At 45.0% G+C, this 21,226-nt stretch overlaps 1 protein-coding gene across 5 annotated transcripts in view; it reads right to left on the reverse strand.

Moving 5' to 3' along the window:
- LOC106584692 (zinc finger protein 609) overlaps positions 1–21,226 on the reverse strand; it is a 205,137-nt gene that overhangs the window by 71,547 nt on the left and 112,364 nt on the right. Inside the window, exon 1 of one of the 5 annotated variants that reach the window (XM_014170198.3) lies at positions 15,743–16,090. The exons of 3 other annotated variants lie outside the window; for them this stretch is intronic. Coding sequence is in view for 1 of the 2 variants with exons in the window: in XM_014170197.3 (XP_014025672.1) it covers positions 13,320–13,340 (21 nt within the window). In the remaining variant the exon portion in view is untranslated. Of the gene's footprint in view, positions 1–13,319; positions 15,397–15,742; positions 16,091–21,226 lie in introns of those variants that run through there. One more of the 5 variants, XM_014170197.3, reaches the window with a different exon arrangement.

Raw genomic sequence — 21,226 nt, forward strand, 5'->3', positions numbered from 1 at the left:
TCTATTCACATGACTACCTGAATGCTAACCCAATCCACAGTAATCTATTCACATGACTACCTGAATGCTAACCCAATCCACAGTAATCTATTCACATGACTATCTGAATGCTAACCCAATCCACAGTAATCTATTCACATGACTACCTGAATGCTAACCCAATCCACAGTAATCTACTCACATGACTACCTGAATGCTAACCCAATCCACAGTAATCTATTCACATGACTACCTGAATGCTAACCCAATCCACAGTAATCTATTCACATGACTATCTGAATGCTAACCCAATCCACAGTAATCTATTCACATGACTATCTGAATGCTAACCCAACGACGGTAATCTATTCACATGACTACCTGAATGCTAACCCAATCCACAGTAATCTATTCACATGACTACCTGAATGCTAACCCAATCCACAGTAATCTATTCACATGACTACCTGAATGCTAACCCAATCCACAGTAATCTATTCACATGACTACCTGAATGCTAACCCAATCCACAGTAATCTATTCACATGACTATCTGAATGCTAACCCAACGACGGTAATCTATTCACATGACTACCTGAATACTAACCCAACGACGGTAATCTATTCACATGACTACCTGAATGCTAACCCAACGACGGTAATCTATTCACATGACTACCTGAATGCTAACCCAATCCACAGTAATCTACTCACATGACTACCTGAATGCTAACCCAATCCACAGTAATCTACTCACATGACTACCTGAATGCTAACCCAATCCACAGTAATCTACTCACATGACTACCTGAATGCTAACCCAATCCACAGTAATCTACTCACATGACTACCTGAATGCTAACCCAATCCACAGTAATCTACTCACATGACTACCTGAATGCTAACCCAACGACGGTAATCTATTCACATGACTACCTGAATGCTAACCCAATCCACAGTAATCTACTCACATGACTACCTGAATGCTAACCCAATCCACAGTAATCTACTCACATGACTACCTGAATGCTAACCCAATCCACAGTAATCTACTCACATGACTACCTGAATGCTAACCCAATCCACAGTAATCTACTCACATGACTACCTGAATGCTAACCCAATCCACAGTAATCTACTCACATGACTACCTGAATGCTAACCCAACGACGGTAATCTATTCACATGACTACCTGAATGCTAACCCAATGACATTAATCTATTCACATGACTACCTGAATGCTAACCCAACGACGGTAATCTATTCACATGACCACACCTGAATGCTAACCCAACAACGGTAATCTATTCACATGACTACCTGAATGCTAACCCAACGACGGTAATCTACTCACATGACTACCTGAATGCTAACCCAATCCACAGTAATCTATTCACATGACTACCTGAATGCTAACCCAACGACGGTAATCTATTCACATGACTACCTGAATACTAACCCAATCCACAGTAATCTATTCACATGACTACCTGAATGCTAACCCAACGACGGTAATCTATTCACATGACTACCTGAATGCTAACCCAACGACGGTAATCTATTCACATGACTACCTGAATGCTAACCCAACGACGGTAATCTACTCACATGACTACCTGAATACTAACCCAACGACGGTAATCTACTCACATAACTACCTGAATACTAACCCAATCCACAGTAATCTATTCACATGACTACCTGAATGCTAACCCAACGACGGTAATCTATTCACATGACTACCTGAATGCTAACAACGACAGTAATCTATTCACATGACTACCTGAATGCTAACAACGACAGTAATCTATTTTAAGGATCTTCCCTTTTCTTCTTCTTGAGGAGAGTATTTGAAACGCCAACACTAATGACTGAAAAGAGACACCTTCCTTAATCTCTCCAATGGCGCAGAAATAGCGTGGCGTTGAACTGAGCGGAGCAAAGTCCATCTTCCATCAATCACTCGTGACCTTTCAACTTAACCCTGTTGGTGTGGACACAGTTTAACTAATCTCACGCTATGTTTAGACGACCTCTAAGCAGCCTTTCAGGTTAGGAGCTCTAATCCCAACTATGCAAACCAGCAGGAACTGAGGACTTAAAGTTGAGGCAATTCAGAGAAGATGACTCAAAAGATCCTTGTGCTCTCAACATCCCCAAACGGCATTCACCACTTTGATGCAGATCAAAGGCTTGATAATGTTTCCTTTTCTGGAACAAATGGCAGAAAAAGCCAGACTTCTCAAACATGTTTAAGACTCAAATTTAAAATGTAAAAAATATATAAATGTAAAAAAGAGCAGGACTATGTCTTCTGGTCATAAAACCAAAACACTTTCACACTAGCAGCCATAAGTGGTTCACCTAATGGCATTACTGAGGGTGTATTGGCTTAGCAGATGTCCTGGGTAACACAGTGTGTCAATTGGCTTTAGCTGTGTTGCCTAAAGTACACCTTTGAACTAAAACCAGGGACGTGGAACACCATGCTAAGAGGAAGGCCCCCAAAAAAATGGTCAAAGACTCCAGTCACCCAAGTCATAGACCGTTCTCTATGCTAACACAGGGCAAGCGGTACCGGAGCGCCAAATCTAGGACCAAAACGCTCCTTAACAGCTTCTACAAATTACTTCGACTAACCTGTACCCCTGCACATTGACTCGGTACCGGTACCCCGTTATTGTTCTGTATAGCGTTGTTATTGTTATGTAATTTTGTGTTACTTTTTTTATTTTTTTATTTTATTTAGTAAATATTTTCTTACCTCTATTTCTTGAACTGCATTGTTGGTTAAGGGCTTGTATGTAAGCATTTCATGGTAAGGTCTACACCTGTGTGTATTCGGCGCATGTGTCAAATAACAGTTGATTTGAAATCTAGAATATGTTCGTGCTGTGCATGTCAAACATAAATGTAGGTTACATCATTTTATCCACATCAAAGGGAGACAATTTATTCACAGCCAATGTTTGCGCTAGCAGTGCCATAGTACGAATCAGGGGGCTCCCATTTTACAGAGACGCTCTCCGTTGCAGGACACAGGGCAATTAATCACTGTGCTGTGGCGATACTGTATAAATCTGTGCCCATTACCCAACAGCAATGTTCCCCAGGGACTGCCACCCAGAGCGCAGAACAGATATCAGCCCACGAAGAGAAGCATGAATTTGAAGTTCAACTTTCTAGAGTTTTCCCTGTTAGTTAACACTATCAACGTTTCCCTTTACTGTGGCAACTGTGATCGAATCAACACAATATTAGCCACTTTCGATGCAACATAACGAAACAAACTATGCAAGAAATGTTGTTGTAGGCAGAACGCAGAGTAGGATTCTATGGCGCAAGACTCAGCCGTACTCTACACAGACCGGTGTGGCATAACCAAATCAGACCTGCGGTAGGCGTATATGCAAATAGACTACTGCCATATATGGATCTGTGCCATTTACATTGAACTGGACTGTGTTTACAGCATGAGCGGTCGTGAGTAGATGCGCTTGTTTTGAGAGCTGCATGTAGCCACGTGGGCACATGTTGTTTATATCCTTTGCCAGTTAGTGAGTTATTAGCTCCGTTGTAGATAATTTGTAGTCAGCAATAGTGGAGTGATTGCTTCTTACAAGAGCACAAAACGTGTACATTTCTAGACATCTTTGAAAAGCGAGTCAGGTAAACACCTTTCTCATCTTAAAGGGACTGATGTATTTTGAGACTGGCTTGAGTAAGATAAGAAGTGAATAGGCAGAGGGTAGCATAATTTGTCTGATTCTCTGTAATAAATGGTATGGGAATAATTACGCATTTTATTTTGTAAAGTGGTTTCTTGGATTTTTAAATCAAATCAAAGTAGTTTATTTGTCACATGCGCCAAATACAACAGGTGTAGACCTTACAGTGAAATGCTTACTTACAGGCTCTAACCAATAGTGCGGGAAAAAAAAGGTGTGTGTGTGTGTGTGTGTGTGTAAGTAAAGAAATAAAACAACAGTAAAAAGACATTTGAAAATAAGAGTAGCATGGCAATATACAGACACCAGTTAGTCAAGCTTATTGAGGTAGTATGTACATGTAGGTATGGTTAAAGTGACTATGTATATATGATGAACAGAGAGTAGCAGTAGCATAAAAAGAGGGGGTTGGCGGGTGGTGGGACAATGCAGATAGCCCGGTTAGCCAATTTGCGGGAGCACTGGTTGGTCGGGCCAATTGAGGTAGTATGTACATGAATGTATAGTTAAAGTGACTATGCATATAAGATAAACAGAGATTAGCAGCAGCGTAAAAGAGGGGTTGGGGGGGGCACACAATGCAAATAGTCCGGGTAACCATTTGGTTACCTGTTCAGGAGTCTTATGGCTTGGGGGTAAAAACTGAGAAGCCTTTCTGTCCTAGACCTGGCACTCTGGTACCGCTTGCCATGCGGTAGTAGAGAGAACAGTCTGTGGCTGGGGTCTTTGACAATTTTTAGGGCCTTCCTCTGACACCGCCTGGTATAGAGGTCCTGGATGGCAGGAAGCTTGGCCCCAGTTTTGTACTGGGCCGTACGCACTACCCTCTGTGGTGCCTTGCGTTCGGAGGCCGAGCAGTTGCCGTACCAGGCAGTGATGCAACCAGTCAGGATCCTCTCGATGTTGCAGCTGTAGAACCTTTTGAGGATCTCAGGAACCATGCCAAATCTTTTTAGTTTCCTGAGGGGGAATAGGCTTTGTCGTGCCCTCTTCACGACTGTCTTGGTGTGTTTGGATCATTCTAGTTTGTTGTTGATGTGGACACCAAGGAACTTGAAGCTCTCAACCTACTCCACTACAGCCCCGTCGATGAGAATGGGGGCATGCTCGGTGCTCCTTTTCCTGTAGTCCACAATCATCTCCTTAGTCTTGGTTACGTTGAGGGATAGCTTGTTATTCTGGCACCACCCAGCCAGGTCTTTGACTTCCTCCCTATAGGCTGTCTCGTCGTTGATCAGGCCTACCACTGTTGTGTCGTCAGCAAACTTAATGATGGTGTTGGACTCGTGCCTGGCCATGCAGTCGTGGGTGAACAGGGAGTACACGAGGGGACTGAGCACGCACCCCTGGGGAGCTCCAGTGTTGAGGATCAGCGTGGCAGATGTGTTGCTACCTACCCTTACCATCTGGGGGCGGCCCGTCAGGAAGTCCAGGACCCAGTTGCAGAGGGAGGTGTTTAGTCCCCGGTTCCTTAGCTTAGTGATGAGCTTTGAGGGTACTATGGTGTTGAACGCTGAGCTGTAGTCAATGAATAGCATTCTCACATAGGTGTTCCTTTTGTCCAGGTGGGAAAGGGCAGTGTGGAGTGCAATAGAGATTGCATCATCTGTGGATCTGTTTGGGCAAATTGGAGTGGGTCTAGGGTTTCTGGGATAATGGTGTTGATGTGAGCCATTACCAGCCTTTCAAAGCACTTCATGGCTACGGACATGAGTGCTACGGGTCTGTAGTCATTTAGGCAGGTTGCCTTTGTGTTCTTGGGCACAGGGACTATGATGGTGGTCTGCTTGAAGCATGTTGGTATTACAGACTCAATCAGGGACATGTTGAAAATGTCAGTGAAGACACCTGCCAGTTGGACAGCACATGCCCGGAGCACACGTCCTGGTAATCCGTCAGGCCCCGCAGCCTTGTGTATGTTGACCTGTTTAAAGGTCTTACTCACGTCGGCTACGGAGAGCGTGATCACACAGTCGTCCGGAACAGCTGATGCGCTCATGCATGCCTCAGTGTTGCTTGCCTCGAAGCGAGCATAGAAGTGATTTAGCTCGTCTGGTAGGCTCGTGTCACTGGGCAGCTCGCGGCTGTGCTTCCCTTTGCAGTCTAATAGTTTGCAAGCCCTGCCACATCCGACGAGTGTTGGAGCCGGTGTAGTATGATTCAATCTTAGCCCTGTATTGACACTTTGCCTGTTTGATGGTTCGTCGCAGGGCATAGCGGGATTTCTTGTAAGCTTCCGGGTTAGAATCCCACACCTTGAAAGCGGCAGCTCTATCCTTTAGCTCAGTGCGAATGTTGCCTGTAATCCATGGCTTCTGGTTGGGGTATGTACGTACAGTCACTGTGGGAACGACGTCCTCAATGCACTTATTGATAAAGCTAGTGACTGATGTGGTGTATTCCTCAATGTCATCGGAAGAATCCCGGAACATGTTCCAGTCTGTGATAGCAAAACAGTCCTGTAGTTTAGCATCTGCTTCATCTGACTATTTTTTTTATAGACCGAGTCACTGGTGCTTCCTGCTTTAATTTTTGCTTGTAAGCAGGAATCAGGAGGATAGAGTTGTGGTTGGATTTACCAAATGGAGGGTGAGGGAGAGCTTTGTACGCATCTCTGTGTGTAGAGTGTACACAGTGTCCAGTACAGGTGATCTAGAATTTTTTTCCCTCTGGTTGCACATTTAACATGTTGATAGAGATTTGGTAGAACTGATTTAAGTTTCCCTGCATTAAAGTCTCCGGCCACTAGGAGCGCCGCCTCTGGTTGAGTGGTTTCATATTTGCTTATACAGCTGACTGAGTGCGATCTCAGTGCCAGCATCTGTCTGTGGTGGTAAATAAACAGCCACGAAAAGTATAGCTGAGAACTCTCTAGGCAAGTAGTGTGTCCTGAATTATCACAATATACTCTACTTCAGGCGAGCAAAATCTAGAGACTTCCTTAGATTTCGTGCACCAGCTGTTGTTTACAAATATGCACAGACCGCCCCCCTTGTCTTACCGGAGTGTGCTGTTCTATCCTGCTGGTGCAGTGTATATCCAGCTAGCTCAATATCAATGTCGTCATTCAGCCACGATTCCGTGAAACATAGGATATTACAGTTTTTGGTGTCCCGTTGATAGGATATTCGTGATCGTACCTCGTCTAGTTTATTGTCCAATGATTGCACGTTGGCGAGTAATATTGACGGTAACGGCAGCTTTCCTACTCGCCTTCTCCGGGTCCTGACGAGGCATCCGGCTCTTCGTCCTCTGCGTTGCTTCCTTTTGCGAATAATTGGGATGTCTGTCCTGTGGGGTGTTTGGAGAATATCGTGTGAGTCCTGCTTGTTGTTGTTGTTCTTGTAGAAAAGATATTTGTCTAATCCGAGGTGAGTGATCGCTGTCCTGATATCCAGAAGCTCTTTTCTGCCGTAAGATACGGTTGCAGAAACATTATGTACAAAATAAGTTACAAATATCGCAAAAAACCCCACATAATAGCACAATTGGTAAGGAGACCGTAAAACGGCGGCCATCTCAGTGGATAAACAGGTTCATGTTAAGACCTGCATATTTTTTCAGAAGTCTCATGGAATGTAGGGCTGCATTGAACACCACACATTGGCTGATACTGTAGGCTGAATGATAGAACAGCTATTTCCATGTTAAAATGTTATGGGATGCATTTTCTCCATTGTTTTTGATGGTAGACCACTCTGGTAGGCCTACATTATGAACAAATAGCCACTGTAACCTATTTGGCCACTGTAAAAACTGTAACTTAAAGCGGCTACAGCCTCAGTGTTCACAGTAAAACTGTGACTTAAAGCAGCTACAGCCTCAGTGTTCACAGTAAAACTGTAACTTAAAGCAAGTACAGCCTCAGTGTTCACAGTAAAACTGTATCTTAACCTCTTGGGGCTAGGTGGGACGCTAGCGTGCCACCTGTGGTGCACTCCATCAACAGCAGGTGCATTTCAAGAGCGGCAAATTTGAATCCAAATAAATGTCAAAATTCAAATTTTTCAAAAATACAACTATGTTACACCATTTGAAAGATAAACATCTCCTTAATCTAACCACGTTTTACGATTTCAAAAAGGTTTTACGGCGAAAGCATAAATTTAGAGTATGTTAGGACAGTACATTTACAAGAGTTGTGTGTAATGTTTTGTCAAGTCAAAGACAGGGTCACCAAAACCATAAAACCAGCTAAAATGATACACTAACCTTTTACAATCTCCATCAGATGACACTCCTAGGACATTATGTTAGACAATGCATGCATTTTTAGTTCTATCAAGTTCATATTTATATACAAAAACAGCGTTTTACTATGGCATTGATGTTGAGGAAATCGTTTCCCTCCAATAACCGGCAGTCAAGTCAGCGTCACAAATTAAATAATTAAAATTAGAAAACATTGGTAAAATATTATATTGTCATTTAAAGAATTATAGATTTACATCTTTTGAACGCAATCAACTTGCCAGATTTAAAAATAACCTTACTGGGAAATCACACTTTGCAATAATCTGAGCACTGTGCCCAGAAAAATACGCGTTGCGATACAGACTAGACGTCATGTTGGGGAGATCTAAAATCGAAAATACTATGTAAATAATCCATTACCTTTGATTCTCTTCATCAGATGTCACTTCCAGGTATCACAGGTCCATAACGAATGTAGTTTTGTTCAAAAAAGCTCATCATTTATGTCCAAAAATCTCCGTCTCGTTAGCACATGATGTAAGCCAGCCGGACTTCTCGTCATGAACGAGGGGAAAAAATATATTTCCGTTCGTTCAAACATGTCAAACGTTGTATAGCATAAATCATTAGGGCCTTTTTTAACCAGAACATGAATAATATTCAAGGTGGACGAATGCATAGCCTTTTATAACGTATTGGAACGAGGGTACCCAACATGAAGTAGCGCGCCAGGTGTCTAATGGGACATCACCGTTCCATGGCTCTTGTTCGGTCAGATCTCCCTCCAGAAGACTCAAAACACTTTGTAAAGGCTGGTGACATCTAGTGGAAGCAATAGGAAGTGCCAAAATATTCCTAAACCTCTGTGTTTTTCAATGGGAGAGGTTTAAAGTCAATACAACACATCAGGTATCCACTTCCTGTCAGAAAATGTCTCAGGGTTTTGCCTGCCAAATGAGTTCTGTTATACTCACAGACACCATTCAAACAGTTTTGGAAACTTTAGAGTGTTTTCTATCCATATATAATAAGTATATGCATATTCTAGTAACTGGGTAGGATTAGTAACCAGATTAAATCGGGTACATTTTTTTTATCCAGACGTGCAAATGCTGCCCCCTAGACCCAACAGGTTAAAGCGGCTACAGCCTCAGTGTTCACAGTAAAACTGTAACTTAAAGCAAGTACAGCCTCAGTGTTCACAGTAAAACTGTATCTTAAAGCGGCTACAGCCTCAGTGTTCACAGTAAAACTAACTTAAAGCAAGTACAGCCTCAGTGTTCACAGTAAAACTGTAACTTAAAGCGGCTACAGCCTCAGTGTTCACAGTAAACGCATGCTGGAAGTTGCACAGAATTTTCACAACGTTCACGTTTGCACTCAGAAGACCTGAAATTTGCTCAGTGCCGTAAACATTTAGAGGGAACATTGCTCCAATGGGGGAGAAGTAATGAGTCATGCACTCAGAGGGCAGATGAAAGGACTAGACCTGACACAGCTCCTATTGGACACTATTCACACACAGCCAATCAACTGGACTCAAAAATAACATTTGACAAACTCACAATCCAGAGATGTGGACAGGACAGACTGGACACACTATGATGTTAGTTTCAATGTTTAAAACAGACTTTGACCATAGAACATTACGAGAAGAAGTAACCTACACAACAGTCAATACTGTGCACCGCCATTGATCCTCCGATAAGAAGAGTCAATAGAAGAATCAATATGGTCAATAGCCTAGACAATGATCTGTTAAAACCTACTACTTTCCCAACCAGTCTGGGCACAAAAGTGGAATGAGCAGTCTGTTATGGTTGTGAGTGGTTACACGGTTTATGTTGAGCTCCAGCCGGCACCAGACCAGAACATTCTCAACAAGGCCATACCCACGGGGGCTGTAAAACAAATCGGGCACTTACTGCCTTTGCCTATAATTAGAGAAGGATTGAGAATCTGATTGATGGAAACCCAAAGCTGCCTGTAATTTGAGTTTTCCTGGGTCCTGGAAGACTCTGGTGACCACACTGGAGGCTTAAAGCCAAATTCATAACATAGCTAGGTGGCTAGTAGTACTACAAAATATATAGAGAATCATTCTGAAGGAGGCACGACACCTCTGCTCTCAACCGATGTTCCAAGGCTTCCCACCTCCCCAGGCTCACACGGAACAAGCCTAAAAGCACTTTCAAAACCAAACCAAACAGGGAAAAAAAAAAAAATGGGGGGACAGGAGAGAGAGAGATTGAGTGTGAGAGAGAAGATAGAGAGCGATAGAAAACAACAGAAAGACAACACCACATTAATAGCGTCGCTGACTAAACCAAGCTTGGCTACACTGGGCCCTCCCCCCCTTGTAACCTAGATTCACAGAGGAGGCAGTTTATTCCAGAGGACTGAAAAACATATTTAAAAGAAGACGATGCTTGCCAGCTAAAAGTATGCAGCCTCTTCAAACATGCATCCCACAATTATACACAACAGGCCTTAGATGGTTTTTCTATCCTTCCACTTGCAGATAACTGTAAACAAACTGACATGTTTCATAGGTACAATGTTCTCGGGCACTATGTAACTGATAATGAAAGTGACTTATTTTATTTTACCTTTATTAAACTAGGCAAGACAGTTCAGAACAAATTCTTATTTTCAATGACGGCCTACCGGGGAACAGTGGGTTAACTGCCTAGTTCAGGGACAGAACAACAGATTTTTACGTTGTCAGCTCGGGGATTCGATCTTGAAACCTTTCGGTTACTAGTCCAACGCTCTAACCACTAGGCTACCTGCCGCCCAACAGCGGGGGCTGCAGACAGAGCTCAGAGAGACTGCCACGTTTAAAAAGTTACGGTTTAACAGAAACCTAGTTAACATTATCCACAAAAGACCTAGAGACCCATTTGTTCGACAACCACTTCTTTAAAATCCCATATAAGGTTTGTATTGGCTAGGCCTTGTGTGAGGTAATGATCGGTTGGTGTTTAGTGTACGAGTGTGGGAAAAGCAGACACACCACAGAAAGTAACAGGTGAGAATTGCGGGCGGAAATGGCTGACAGGTTTGTGCAGCCCAGGCCACCAAAGAAATCTTTGTTCTACAGTTCACATGCAGAGCATCCTGCTAGTCAACAGCATGAGCTACGCCCCCGGCTAATTCAATCACACCATCTCCTACACTGACAGAGTCAACCATAGAAATCCTATTCAATTACAAATCTGTATTATAGTATTCTAAGGCCTAATTCTATGGCACCAACACCCACTTCAACACCCATAAAAGTGTCAATAAGCACTTGAAACAAAAACAAAGTATTCTCCCCACCAGTAAAACAAGCTTATATTTTGGGTTCTGATGGGATACAACAGCTGAACTTAGCGCAAGAGGGCATTTATAAGTTATATTCTTCAACAATCAAAATGAATAGTCCTACATATCATTTAAATCCCAAAAATACATGTAGCAACTGCTGATTGACCCTTTAACCATTACTGACTCAACTCAGAGAGCCTAGTCTGACAAGAGTATGACAGAAACAAATTACAATTTTATTTTATTTAACCTTTATTTAACTAGGCAAGTCAGTTTAAGAACACATTCTTATTTATAATGACGGCCTACCCCGGCCAAACCCTAACGACGCTGGGCCAATTGTGCGCCGCCCTATGGGACTCCCAATCACGGCCGGTTGTGATACAGCCTGGAATCGAACCAGGGTCTGTAGTGATGCCTCTATCACTGAGATCCAGTGCTTTAGACCGCTGCGCCACTCGGGAGTCCAAAATAGTAACGGTAACACAATAGAAGTCAGATTCTGAATACCTTGCTATCAAGTACAGCTTCTAACGTACAAAATGATTTTTTCTACTATGCATATGTACCACTGGACCAAGTTGCATGTTCAATGACTAAGCTATCACCAGAAAGAACAGTGGTATTCTTCAGTGACGCATTTTATTGTAAGTGAGGAGAGAGGGGTTTACCCCTCAAGGGAGAGGCATATTGAGGCAGACAGCTCAGAGGACCACGGCCCTCATCTCCCGGCCCTTAGCAACAGCCTCAGACAGCTATTCACCTGTTGCTAAGAGGAAAGAGACTCTCCGCCAAGTTCTCTCACATCCTACCAACATCAATGAGGAAGTGAAACAAAAATATAACTGCTATTCTACTGTAGCCAACTCAACAAAAACTGCTAGGCTACTATAGCCAACTCAACAAAAACTGCTAGGCTACTGTAGCCAACGGAACGAAAACTGCTAGGCTACTGTAGCCAACGCAACAAAAACTGCTAGGCTACTGTAGCCAACGCAACAAAAACTGCTAGGCTACTGTAGCCAACGCAACAAAAACTGCTAGGCTACTGTAGCCAACGCAACAAAAACTGCTAGGCTACTGTAGCCAACGCAACAAAAACTGCTAGGCTACTGTAGCCAACGCAACAAAAACTGCTAGGCTACTATAGCCAACGCAACAAAAACTGCTAGGCTACTGTAGCCAACGCAACAAAAACTGCTAGGCTACTGTAGCCAACGCAACAAAAACTGTTTATGCTACTGCAGCCAACTCAAAGAAAACTGCTAGGCCACTGCAGCCAACTCAATGAAAACTGTAGCCAACTCAATGAAACGCAATTAAAGTCTCCAGCCTTTTCAATCAAGCAGCCCTTGTGAAAGGGAAACTAAGTCAGACAAAATGAAAATGTTTTCAATAAAGAGGCTAATTTGACATTGGCTATGATCCTATGATAAACGAAATCAGGCCTTACCTTAAGAGGCAATTCCCTTGGTCCTGCTGCCACAGAAGGCCTTACCTTATTAAGCCATTCACTGGGTCCTGCTGCCACAGAAGGCCTTACCTTATTAAGCCATTCACTGGGTCCTGCTGCCACAGAAAGCCTTACCTTATTAAGCCATTCACTGGGTCCTGCTGCCACAGAAGGCCTTACCTTATTAAGCCATTCACTGAGTCCTGCTGCCACAGAAGAAGCTTAACAAAAGAGATGCCTGTATCTACTGTCAGTGGCGATGACAATTCAATTGTTGGTGTGTGAGTGAGTGTGAGAGAGGAAGTGAAGAGTGGTGGTAACCCCAATGCCACCTGCATTTTGAAAGCAACCAATAGCCTGGTATCAACAAATCAGCAGAGGCCTTGACTGAGTAGGAGGCACATGACAACACAGAGGTGAGAGAAAGAGAGAGCATTGTTAAAACGTTGAGCTATAGCCAGTGGCTGAAAGAAAACCACTGTCAATTATAGGTCACACTGCCAACTACTAGTTCAACAAAACAGTCTGAAGCAGCAGCTTGTTAGTGAGACAATGCCAGCCTGGATGCAATTAAACCGTTCTTGTCACTGCGGCTAGGGAGTCATTACAACAGCTATCGTTTGTTCTATTACACTAAACCGTATCAAGCTACCTGCATCTCTACGTCGTCCATTTCAGCTACTCTCGGGTTGTCTCTCTGTGGTCAGGCGTCTTCTAGCCTCGTCTCTGTGGGTTGAGGCATCATGAATGTTAGACTCTCTGTGGTCAGGCGTCTTCTAGCCTCGTCTCTGTGGGTTGAGGCATCATGAATGTTAGACTCTCTGTGGTCAGGCGTCTTCTAGCCTCGTCTCTGTGGGTTGAGGCATCATGAATGTTAGACTCTCTGTGGTCAGGCGTCTTCTAGCCTCGTCTCTGTGGGTTGAGGTATCATGAATGTTAGACTCTCTGTGGTCAGGCGTCTTCTAGCCTCGTCTCTGTGGGTTGAGGTATCATGAATGTTAGACTCTCTGTGGTCAGGCGTCTTCTAGCCTCGTCTCTGTGGGTTGAGGTATCATGAATGTTAGACTCTCTGTGGTCAGGCGTCTTCTAGCCTCGTCTCTGTGGGTTGAGGTATCATGAATGTTAGACTCTCTGTGGTCAGGCGTCTTCCAGCCTCGTCTCTGTGGGTTGAGGTATCATGAATGTTAGACTCTCTGTGGTCAGGCGTCTTCTAGCCTCGTCTCTGTGGGTTGAGGTATCATGAATGTTAGACTCTCTGTGGTCAGGCGTCTTCTAGCCTCGTCTCTGTGGGTTGAGGCATCATGAATGTTAGACTCTCTGTGGTCAGGCGTCTTCTAGCCTCGTCTCTGTGGGTTGAGGCATCATGAATGTTAGACTCTCTGTGGTCAGGCGTCTTCTAGCCTCGTCTCTGTGGGTTGAGGTATCATGAATGTTAGACTCTCTGTGGTCAGGCGTCTTCTAGCCTCGTCTCTGTGGGTTGAGGCATCATGAATGTTAGACTCTCTGTGGTCAGGCGTCTTCTAGCCTCGTCTCTGTGGGTTGAGGCATCATGAATGTTAGACTCTCTGTGGTCAGGCGTCTTCCAGCCTCGTCTCTGTGGGTTGAGGCATCATGAATGTTAGACTCTCTGTGGTCAGGCGTCTTCTAGCCTCGTCTCTGTGGGTTGAGGCATCATGAATGGCCACTGCCGACTGGCACACTCCGCTAACCGACGTCAGACAACAATGGGCTCTGTTCAGAGGTCAAAGCTCAGGCAGCGGAGCACAGCACAGGTTGCCCGATTATGAGTGTGCTTTTACGAATGTGTTTCCCAAGCAGTTGAGGTAGGCAGAAAAAATAAATAAAAACAGGAAATGGAAGCAAAGCCTCAATTTAACGCTCTCAGGCCTGAGTTAAACAGCTGTGTTGCAGGACCCAGACGCCTACATTCTGCCCGTTTAAAAACACAGCGGATAAGGCGCTGTGTTGTGTGTGCAGCAGGGCAGTCACGAGCTAGTCCGCCGAGACTACAAAAGATAGTTCTCCTCTAGTCACTGGGAGGCTGTGCTCTTTGGTTCAGCCTGGAGTTTAGGTTACATTTCCCTCTGCTTGCCCTAGTTTCAGCCTTGATGGATCGCTGCCAGCTCCACCTCCAATGACTGTTTAGCCCATGCATGAAAAAGGACAATCAGAGAGAGAGCGAGCGAGCGAGCGAGAGAGAGAGAGCGTTAACCCACTAAGAAGTATTTGTGTTCCCTGACAACACAGCCAGGACTGCTGGGTGTAATATGACCTTTACACCAGAGACAGCAGGGAGGAAAAGCTTTTCTACAGACGGCATAACAATCAAGATAGTGTTTCGCGGAGAGCGAGAGAACGAGAGAGAGAGAGAAAAAAGCCTCCCGGCTAATCAGTATTCAGGGTCAGGAGCGTGCATGAAACCAGAAGGTAGCAGAGCAAGCTGAAAAAGACCTTAGATCACCTGATAACTGCACAAGAGTTTGACGGATGGCTTAGCGTCTATTCTGTCCACACGGAAGTGTAATCATGGCTTTGTGTACACTGACTCTGACTACATATTTTCTTTTAAATCTACACCCCTTCTTCCTCCCACTTGCCCGTCTCCTTCCTCTGAAGGACAGCTGATTGAGAACGTGCTGCTATCTGAGAGTAAGTGGCAGCTCAGTGTATTAAAGGACAGGGACACGGTTGACTGCAGCAGTAGCTTCCTGTGTGGACTGGCTGGCCAGCAGGTGTTTTCTGTATTCTCTGGTCTCACACCTAGCTGATAGCCTTCTCCCCTCGCTTGGCTCATCTGCTCTGCCCCTCCCCCCCGTCAACTCTTCTGATGGGGATTGGCTGGCTTGGGGACTCCGCCTGCTTTTGTGTTTCAGGAGGTAATGGGAGGAGACCAAAATGCGAAGCCCCACCCCTCCCCCAGCAACCCACCAAAACTGGTCAAGCCTTCCGCATAGGAAAGTCTGAGCTTATTCTCTACACACACCCTGGGTGTACTTTCACTCATCTGTAAATCCAACCTCTGTAACTGTACAAAATCCTTTTTTCCTAGAGTAGCAAAAACAACACAGCACTTACATTTTGAGAAAGCTTGGAGATTCTTGATGTTAAAAAAATCAACTTAAAGAAAAAGGTTGTTAGCTCTGTTGCCGGGGAGTTAAGCCAAAGGAATGTCAGCACACACACAGTGCCTCAGTCAAGCCCCATCCTACAACACAACTCCCAGGCTTCCCTTGAACAAATCCAAACGGTAGACGAGTAGACTGAGGAAAACAACATGGCTGCCACTGTGGTGAAGTTGTAGTAAACAGTTCCGGGGACACCCAACTGAGAGATCAAGCTGCTGCTCTCACCTGACCCGTCTTCTCACTACATGCTCCAACAAAATCCCATCTGTGCTGTGGAAAATACCGGAAATCCCCCTTGCGCCCTCCCATCACTCTCCTTCCCTCTCTCTCTCTCTCTCTTCTTCCCGCCTTCTCCTCCCCTCCCTCTGGCCATTCCACAGAGCGGTATGTATTACAATAATAATCCACACTCTTGTCAAGGTCACCCACTGGAGAGCTCAGTCAGATGGATGACCGGGCCTCCGCCGGGCAGCACAAAGATCCAGATAAGCAGCGCAGAGCCAGTACATCTCTCCTCTCCCCACTGCTTAGTCATGCCTTTATCTCTGCAGTCCCCGAGACAGACTGCTGAGCCTGAGACAGACTGCTGAGCCCTGAGCCCGAGACAGACTGCTGAGCCCGAGACAGACTGCTGAGCCCTAAGCCCGAGACAGACTGCTGAGCCCGAGACAGACTGCTGAGCCCTGAGCCCGAGACAGTCTGCTGAGCCCAACACCTCCTCTAGGAGAGAACAGTAAACACTGTAAACAACACCTCCTCTAGGAGAGAACAGTAAACACTGTAAACAACACCTCCTCCAGGAGAGAACAGTAAACAACACCTCCTCCAGGAGAGAACAGTAAACACTAAACAACACCTCCTCCAGGAGAGAACAGTAAACACTGTAAACAACACCTCCTCCAGGAGAGAACAGTAAACACTGTAAACAACACCTCCTCCAGGGGAGAACAGTAAACACTGTAAACAACACCTCCTCCAGGGGAGAACAATAAACACTGTAAACAACACCACCTCCAGGAGAGAACAGTAAACAACACCTCCTCCAGGGGAGAACAATAAACACTGTAAACAACACCTCCTCCAGGAGAGAACAGTAAACACTGTAAACAACACCACCTCCAGGAGAGAACAGTAAACAACACCTCCTCCAGGAGAGAACAGTAAACACTGTAAACAACACCTCCGCTAGGGGAGAACAGTAAACACTGTAAACAACACCTCCTCCAGGAGAGAACAGTAAACAACACCTCCTCCAGGAGAGAACAGTAAACACTGTAAACAACACCTCCGCCAGGGGAGAACAGTAAACACTGTAAACAACACCACCTCTAGGAGAGAACAGTAAACAACACCTCCTCCAGGAGAGAACAGTAAACACTGTAAACAACACCTCCGCTAGGGGAGAACAGTAAACACTGTAAACAACACCTCCTCCAGGAGAGAACAGTAAACACTGTAAACAACACCTCCTCCATGAGAGAACAGTAAATACTGTAAACAACACCTCCTCCAGGGGAGAACAGTAAACACTGTAAACAACACCTCCTCCAGGAGAGAACAGTAAACACTGTAAACAACACCTCCTCCATGAGAGAACAGTAAACACTGTAAACAACCCCACCGCCAGGAGAGAACAGTAAACACTGTAAATAACACCTCCGCCAGGGGAGAACAGTAAACACTGTAAACAACACCTCCTCCAGGGGAGAACAGTAAACACTACCTCCTCCAGGAGAGAACAGTAAACACTGTAAACAACACCTCCTCCATGAGAGAACAGTAAATACTGTAAACAACACCTCCTCCAGGAGAGAACAGTAAACACTGTAAACAACACCTCCGCCAGGAGAGAACAGTAAACACTGTAAACAACACCTCCTCCAGGGGAGAACAGTAAACACTGTAAACAACACCTCCTCCAGGAGAGAACAGTAAACACTGTAAATAACACCTCCTCCAGGGGAGAACAGTAAACACTGTAAACAACACCTCCGCTAGGGGAGAACAGTAAACACTGTAAATAACACCTCCTCCATGGGAGAACAGTAAACACTGTAAACAACACCTCCTCCAGGGGAGAACAGTAAACACTGTAAACAACACCTCCACCAGGAGAGAACAGTAAACACTGTAAACAACACCTCCACCAGGAGAGAACAGTAAACACTGTAAACAACACCTCCTCCAGGGGGGAACAGTAAACACTGTAAACAACACCTCCTCCAGGGGAGAACAGTAAACACTGTAAACAACACCTCCTCAAGGGGAGAACAGTAAACACTAAACAACACCTCCTCCAGGGGAGAACAATAAACACTGTAAACAACACCTCTGCCAGGGGAGAACAGTAAACACTAAACAACACCTCCTCCAGGAGAGAACAGTAAACACTGTAAACAACACCTCCTCCAGGAGAGAACAGTAAACACTGTAAACAACACCTCCTCCAGGAGAGAACAGTAAACACTGTAAACAACCCCTCCGCCAGGAGAGAACAGTAAACACTGTAAACAACACCTCCGCCAGGGGAGAACAGTAAACACTGTAAACAACACCTCCTCCAGGAGAGAACAGTAAACACTGTAAACAACACCTCCTCCAGGGGAGAACAGTAAACACTGTAAACAACACCTCCTCAAGGGGAGAACAGTAAACACTGTAAACAACACCTCCGCTAGGCGAGAACAGTAAACACTGTAAACAACACCTCCTCCAGGGGAGAACAGTAAACACTGTAAACAACACCTCCTCAAGGGGAGAACAGTAAACACTAAACAACACCTCCTCCAGGGGAGAACAATAAACACTGTAAACAACACCTCCGCCAGGGGAGAACAGTAAACACTAAACAACACCTCCTCCAGGAGAGAACAGTAAACACTGTAAACAACACCTCCTCCAGGAGAGAACAGTAAACACTGTAAACAACACCTCCTCCAGGAGAGAACAGTAAACACTGTAAACAACCCCTCCGCCAGGAGAGAACAGTAAACACTGTAAACAACACCTCCGCCAGGGGAGAACAGTAAACACTGTAAACAACACCTCCTCCAGGAGAGAACAGTAAACACTGTAAACAACACCTCCTCCAGGGGAGAACAGTAAACACTGTAAACAACACCTCCTCAAGGGGAGAACAGTAAACACTGTAAACAACACCTCCGCTAGGCGAGAACAGTAAACACTGTAAACAACACCTCCTCCAGGGGAGAACAGTAAACAACACCTCCTCCAGGGGAGAACAGTAAACACTGTAAACAACACCTCCTCCAGGAGAGAACAGTAAACACTGTAAACAACACCTCCTCCAGGAGAGAACAGTAAACACTGTAAACAACACCTCCTCCAGGGGAGAACAGTAAACACTGTAAACAACACCTCCGCTAGGGGAGAACAGTAAACACTGTAAATAACACCTCCTCCAGGGGAGAACAGTAAACACTGTAAACAACACCTCCGCTAGGGGAGAACAGTAAACACTGTAAACAACACCTCCTCCAGGAGAGAACAGTAAACACTGTAAACAACACCTCCGCTAGGGGAGAGCAGTAAACACTGTAAACAACACCTCCTCCAGGAGAGAACAGTAAACACTGTAAACAACACCTCCAGGGGAGAACAGTAAACACTGTAAACAACACCTCCTCCAGGAGAGAACAGTAAACACTGTAAACAACACCTCCTCCAGGGGAGAACAGTAAACACTGTAAACAACACCTCCTCCAGGAGAGAACAGTAAACACTGTAAACAACACCTCCAGGAGAGAACAGTAAACACTGTAAACAACCCCTCCGCCAGGAGAGAACAGTAAACACTGTAAACAACACCTCCGCCAGGGGAGAACAGTAAACACTGTAAACAACACCTCCTCCAGGAGAGAACAGTAAACACTGTAAACAACACCTCCTCCAGGGGAGAACAGTAAACACTGTAAACAACACCTCCTCAGGGGGAGAACAGTAAACACTGTAAACAACACCTCCGCCAGGAGAGAACAGTAAACACTGTAAATAACACCTCCTCCAGGGGAGAACAGTAAACACTGTAAACAACACCTCCGCTAGGGGAGAACAGTAAACACTGTAAACAACACCTCCTCCAGGAGAGAACAGTAAACAACACCTCCTCCAGGGGAGAACAGTAAACACTGTAAACAACACCTCCTCCAGGAGAGAACAGTAAACAACACCTCCTCCAGGGGAGAACAGTAAACACTGTAAACAACACCTCCTCCAGGAGAGAACAGTAAACACTGTAAACAACACCTCCTCCAGGGGAGAACAGTAAACACTGTAAACAACACCTCCGCTAGGGGAGAACAGTAAACACTGTAAATAACACCTCCTCCAGGGGAGAACAGTAAACACTGTAAACAACACCTCCGCTAGGGGAGAACAGTAAACACTGTAAACAACACCTCCTCCAGGAGAGAACAGTAAACACTGTAAACAACACCTCCGCTAGGGGAGAACAGTAAACACTGTAAACAACACCTCCTCCAGGAGAGACCAGTAAACACTGTAAACAACACCTCCTCCAGGGGAGAACAGTAAACACTGTAAACAACACCTCCTCAAGGGGAGAACAGTAAACACTAAACAACACCTCCTCCAGGGGAGAACAATAAACACTGTAAACAACACCTCCGCTAGGGGAGAACAGTAAACACTGTAAACAACACCTCCGCCAGGAGAGAACAGTAAACACTGTAAACAACACCTCCGCTAGGGGAGAACAGTAAACACTGTAAACAACACCTCCGCCAGGAGAGAACAGTAAACACTAAACAACACCTCCTCCAGGAGAGAACAATAAACACTGTAAACAACACCTCCTCAAGGGGAGAACAGTAAACACTAAACAACACCTCCTCCAGGGGAGAACAGTAAACACTGTAAACAACACCTCCTCCAGGAGAGAACAGTAAACACTGTAAACAACACCTCCTCCAGGAGAGAACAGTAAACACTGTAAACAACACCTCCTCCAGGGGAGAACAGTAAACACTGTAAACAACACCTCCTCCAGGAGAGAACAGTAAACACTGTAAACAACACCTCCTCAAGGGGAGAACAGTAAACACTGTAAACAACACCTCCGCCAGGAGAGAACAGTAAACACTGTAAATAACACCTCCTCCAGGGGAGAACAGTAAACACTGTAAACAACACCTCCTCCAGGAGAGAACAGTAAACACTGTAAACAACACCTCCTCCAGGAGAGAACAGTAAACAACACCTCCTCCAGGGGAGAACAGTAAACACTGTAAACAACACCTCCTCCAGGAGAGAACAGTAAACACTGTAAACAACACCTCCGCTAGGGGAGAACAGTAAACACTGTAAATAACACCTCCTCCAGGGGAGAACAGTAAACACTGTAAACAACACCTCCGCTAGGGGAGAACAGTAAACACTGTAAACAACACCTCCT

The sequence above is a fragment of the Salmo salar genome, chromosome 23, assembly GCF_965601325.2.
Source record: "Salmo salar chromosome 23, fSalSal1, whole genome shotgun sequence".
Taxonomy (NCBI): domain Eukaryota; kingdom Metazoa; phylum Chordata; class Actinopteri; order Salmoniformes; family Salmonidae; genus Salmo; species Salmo salar.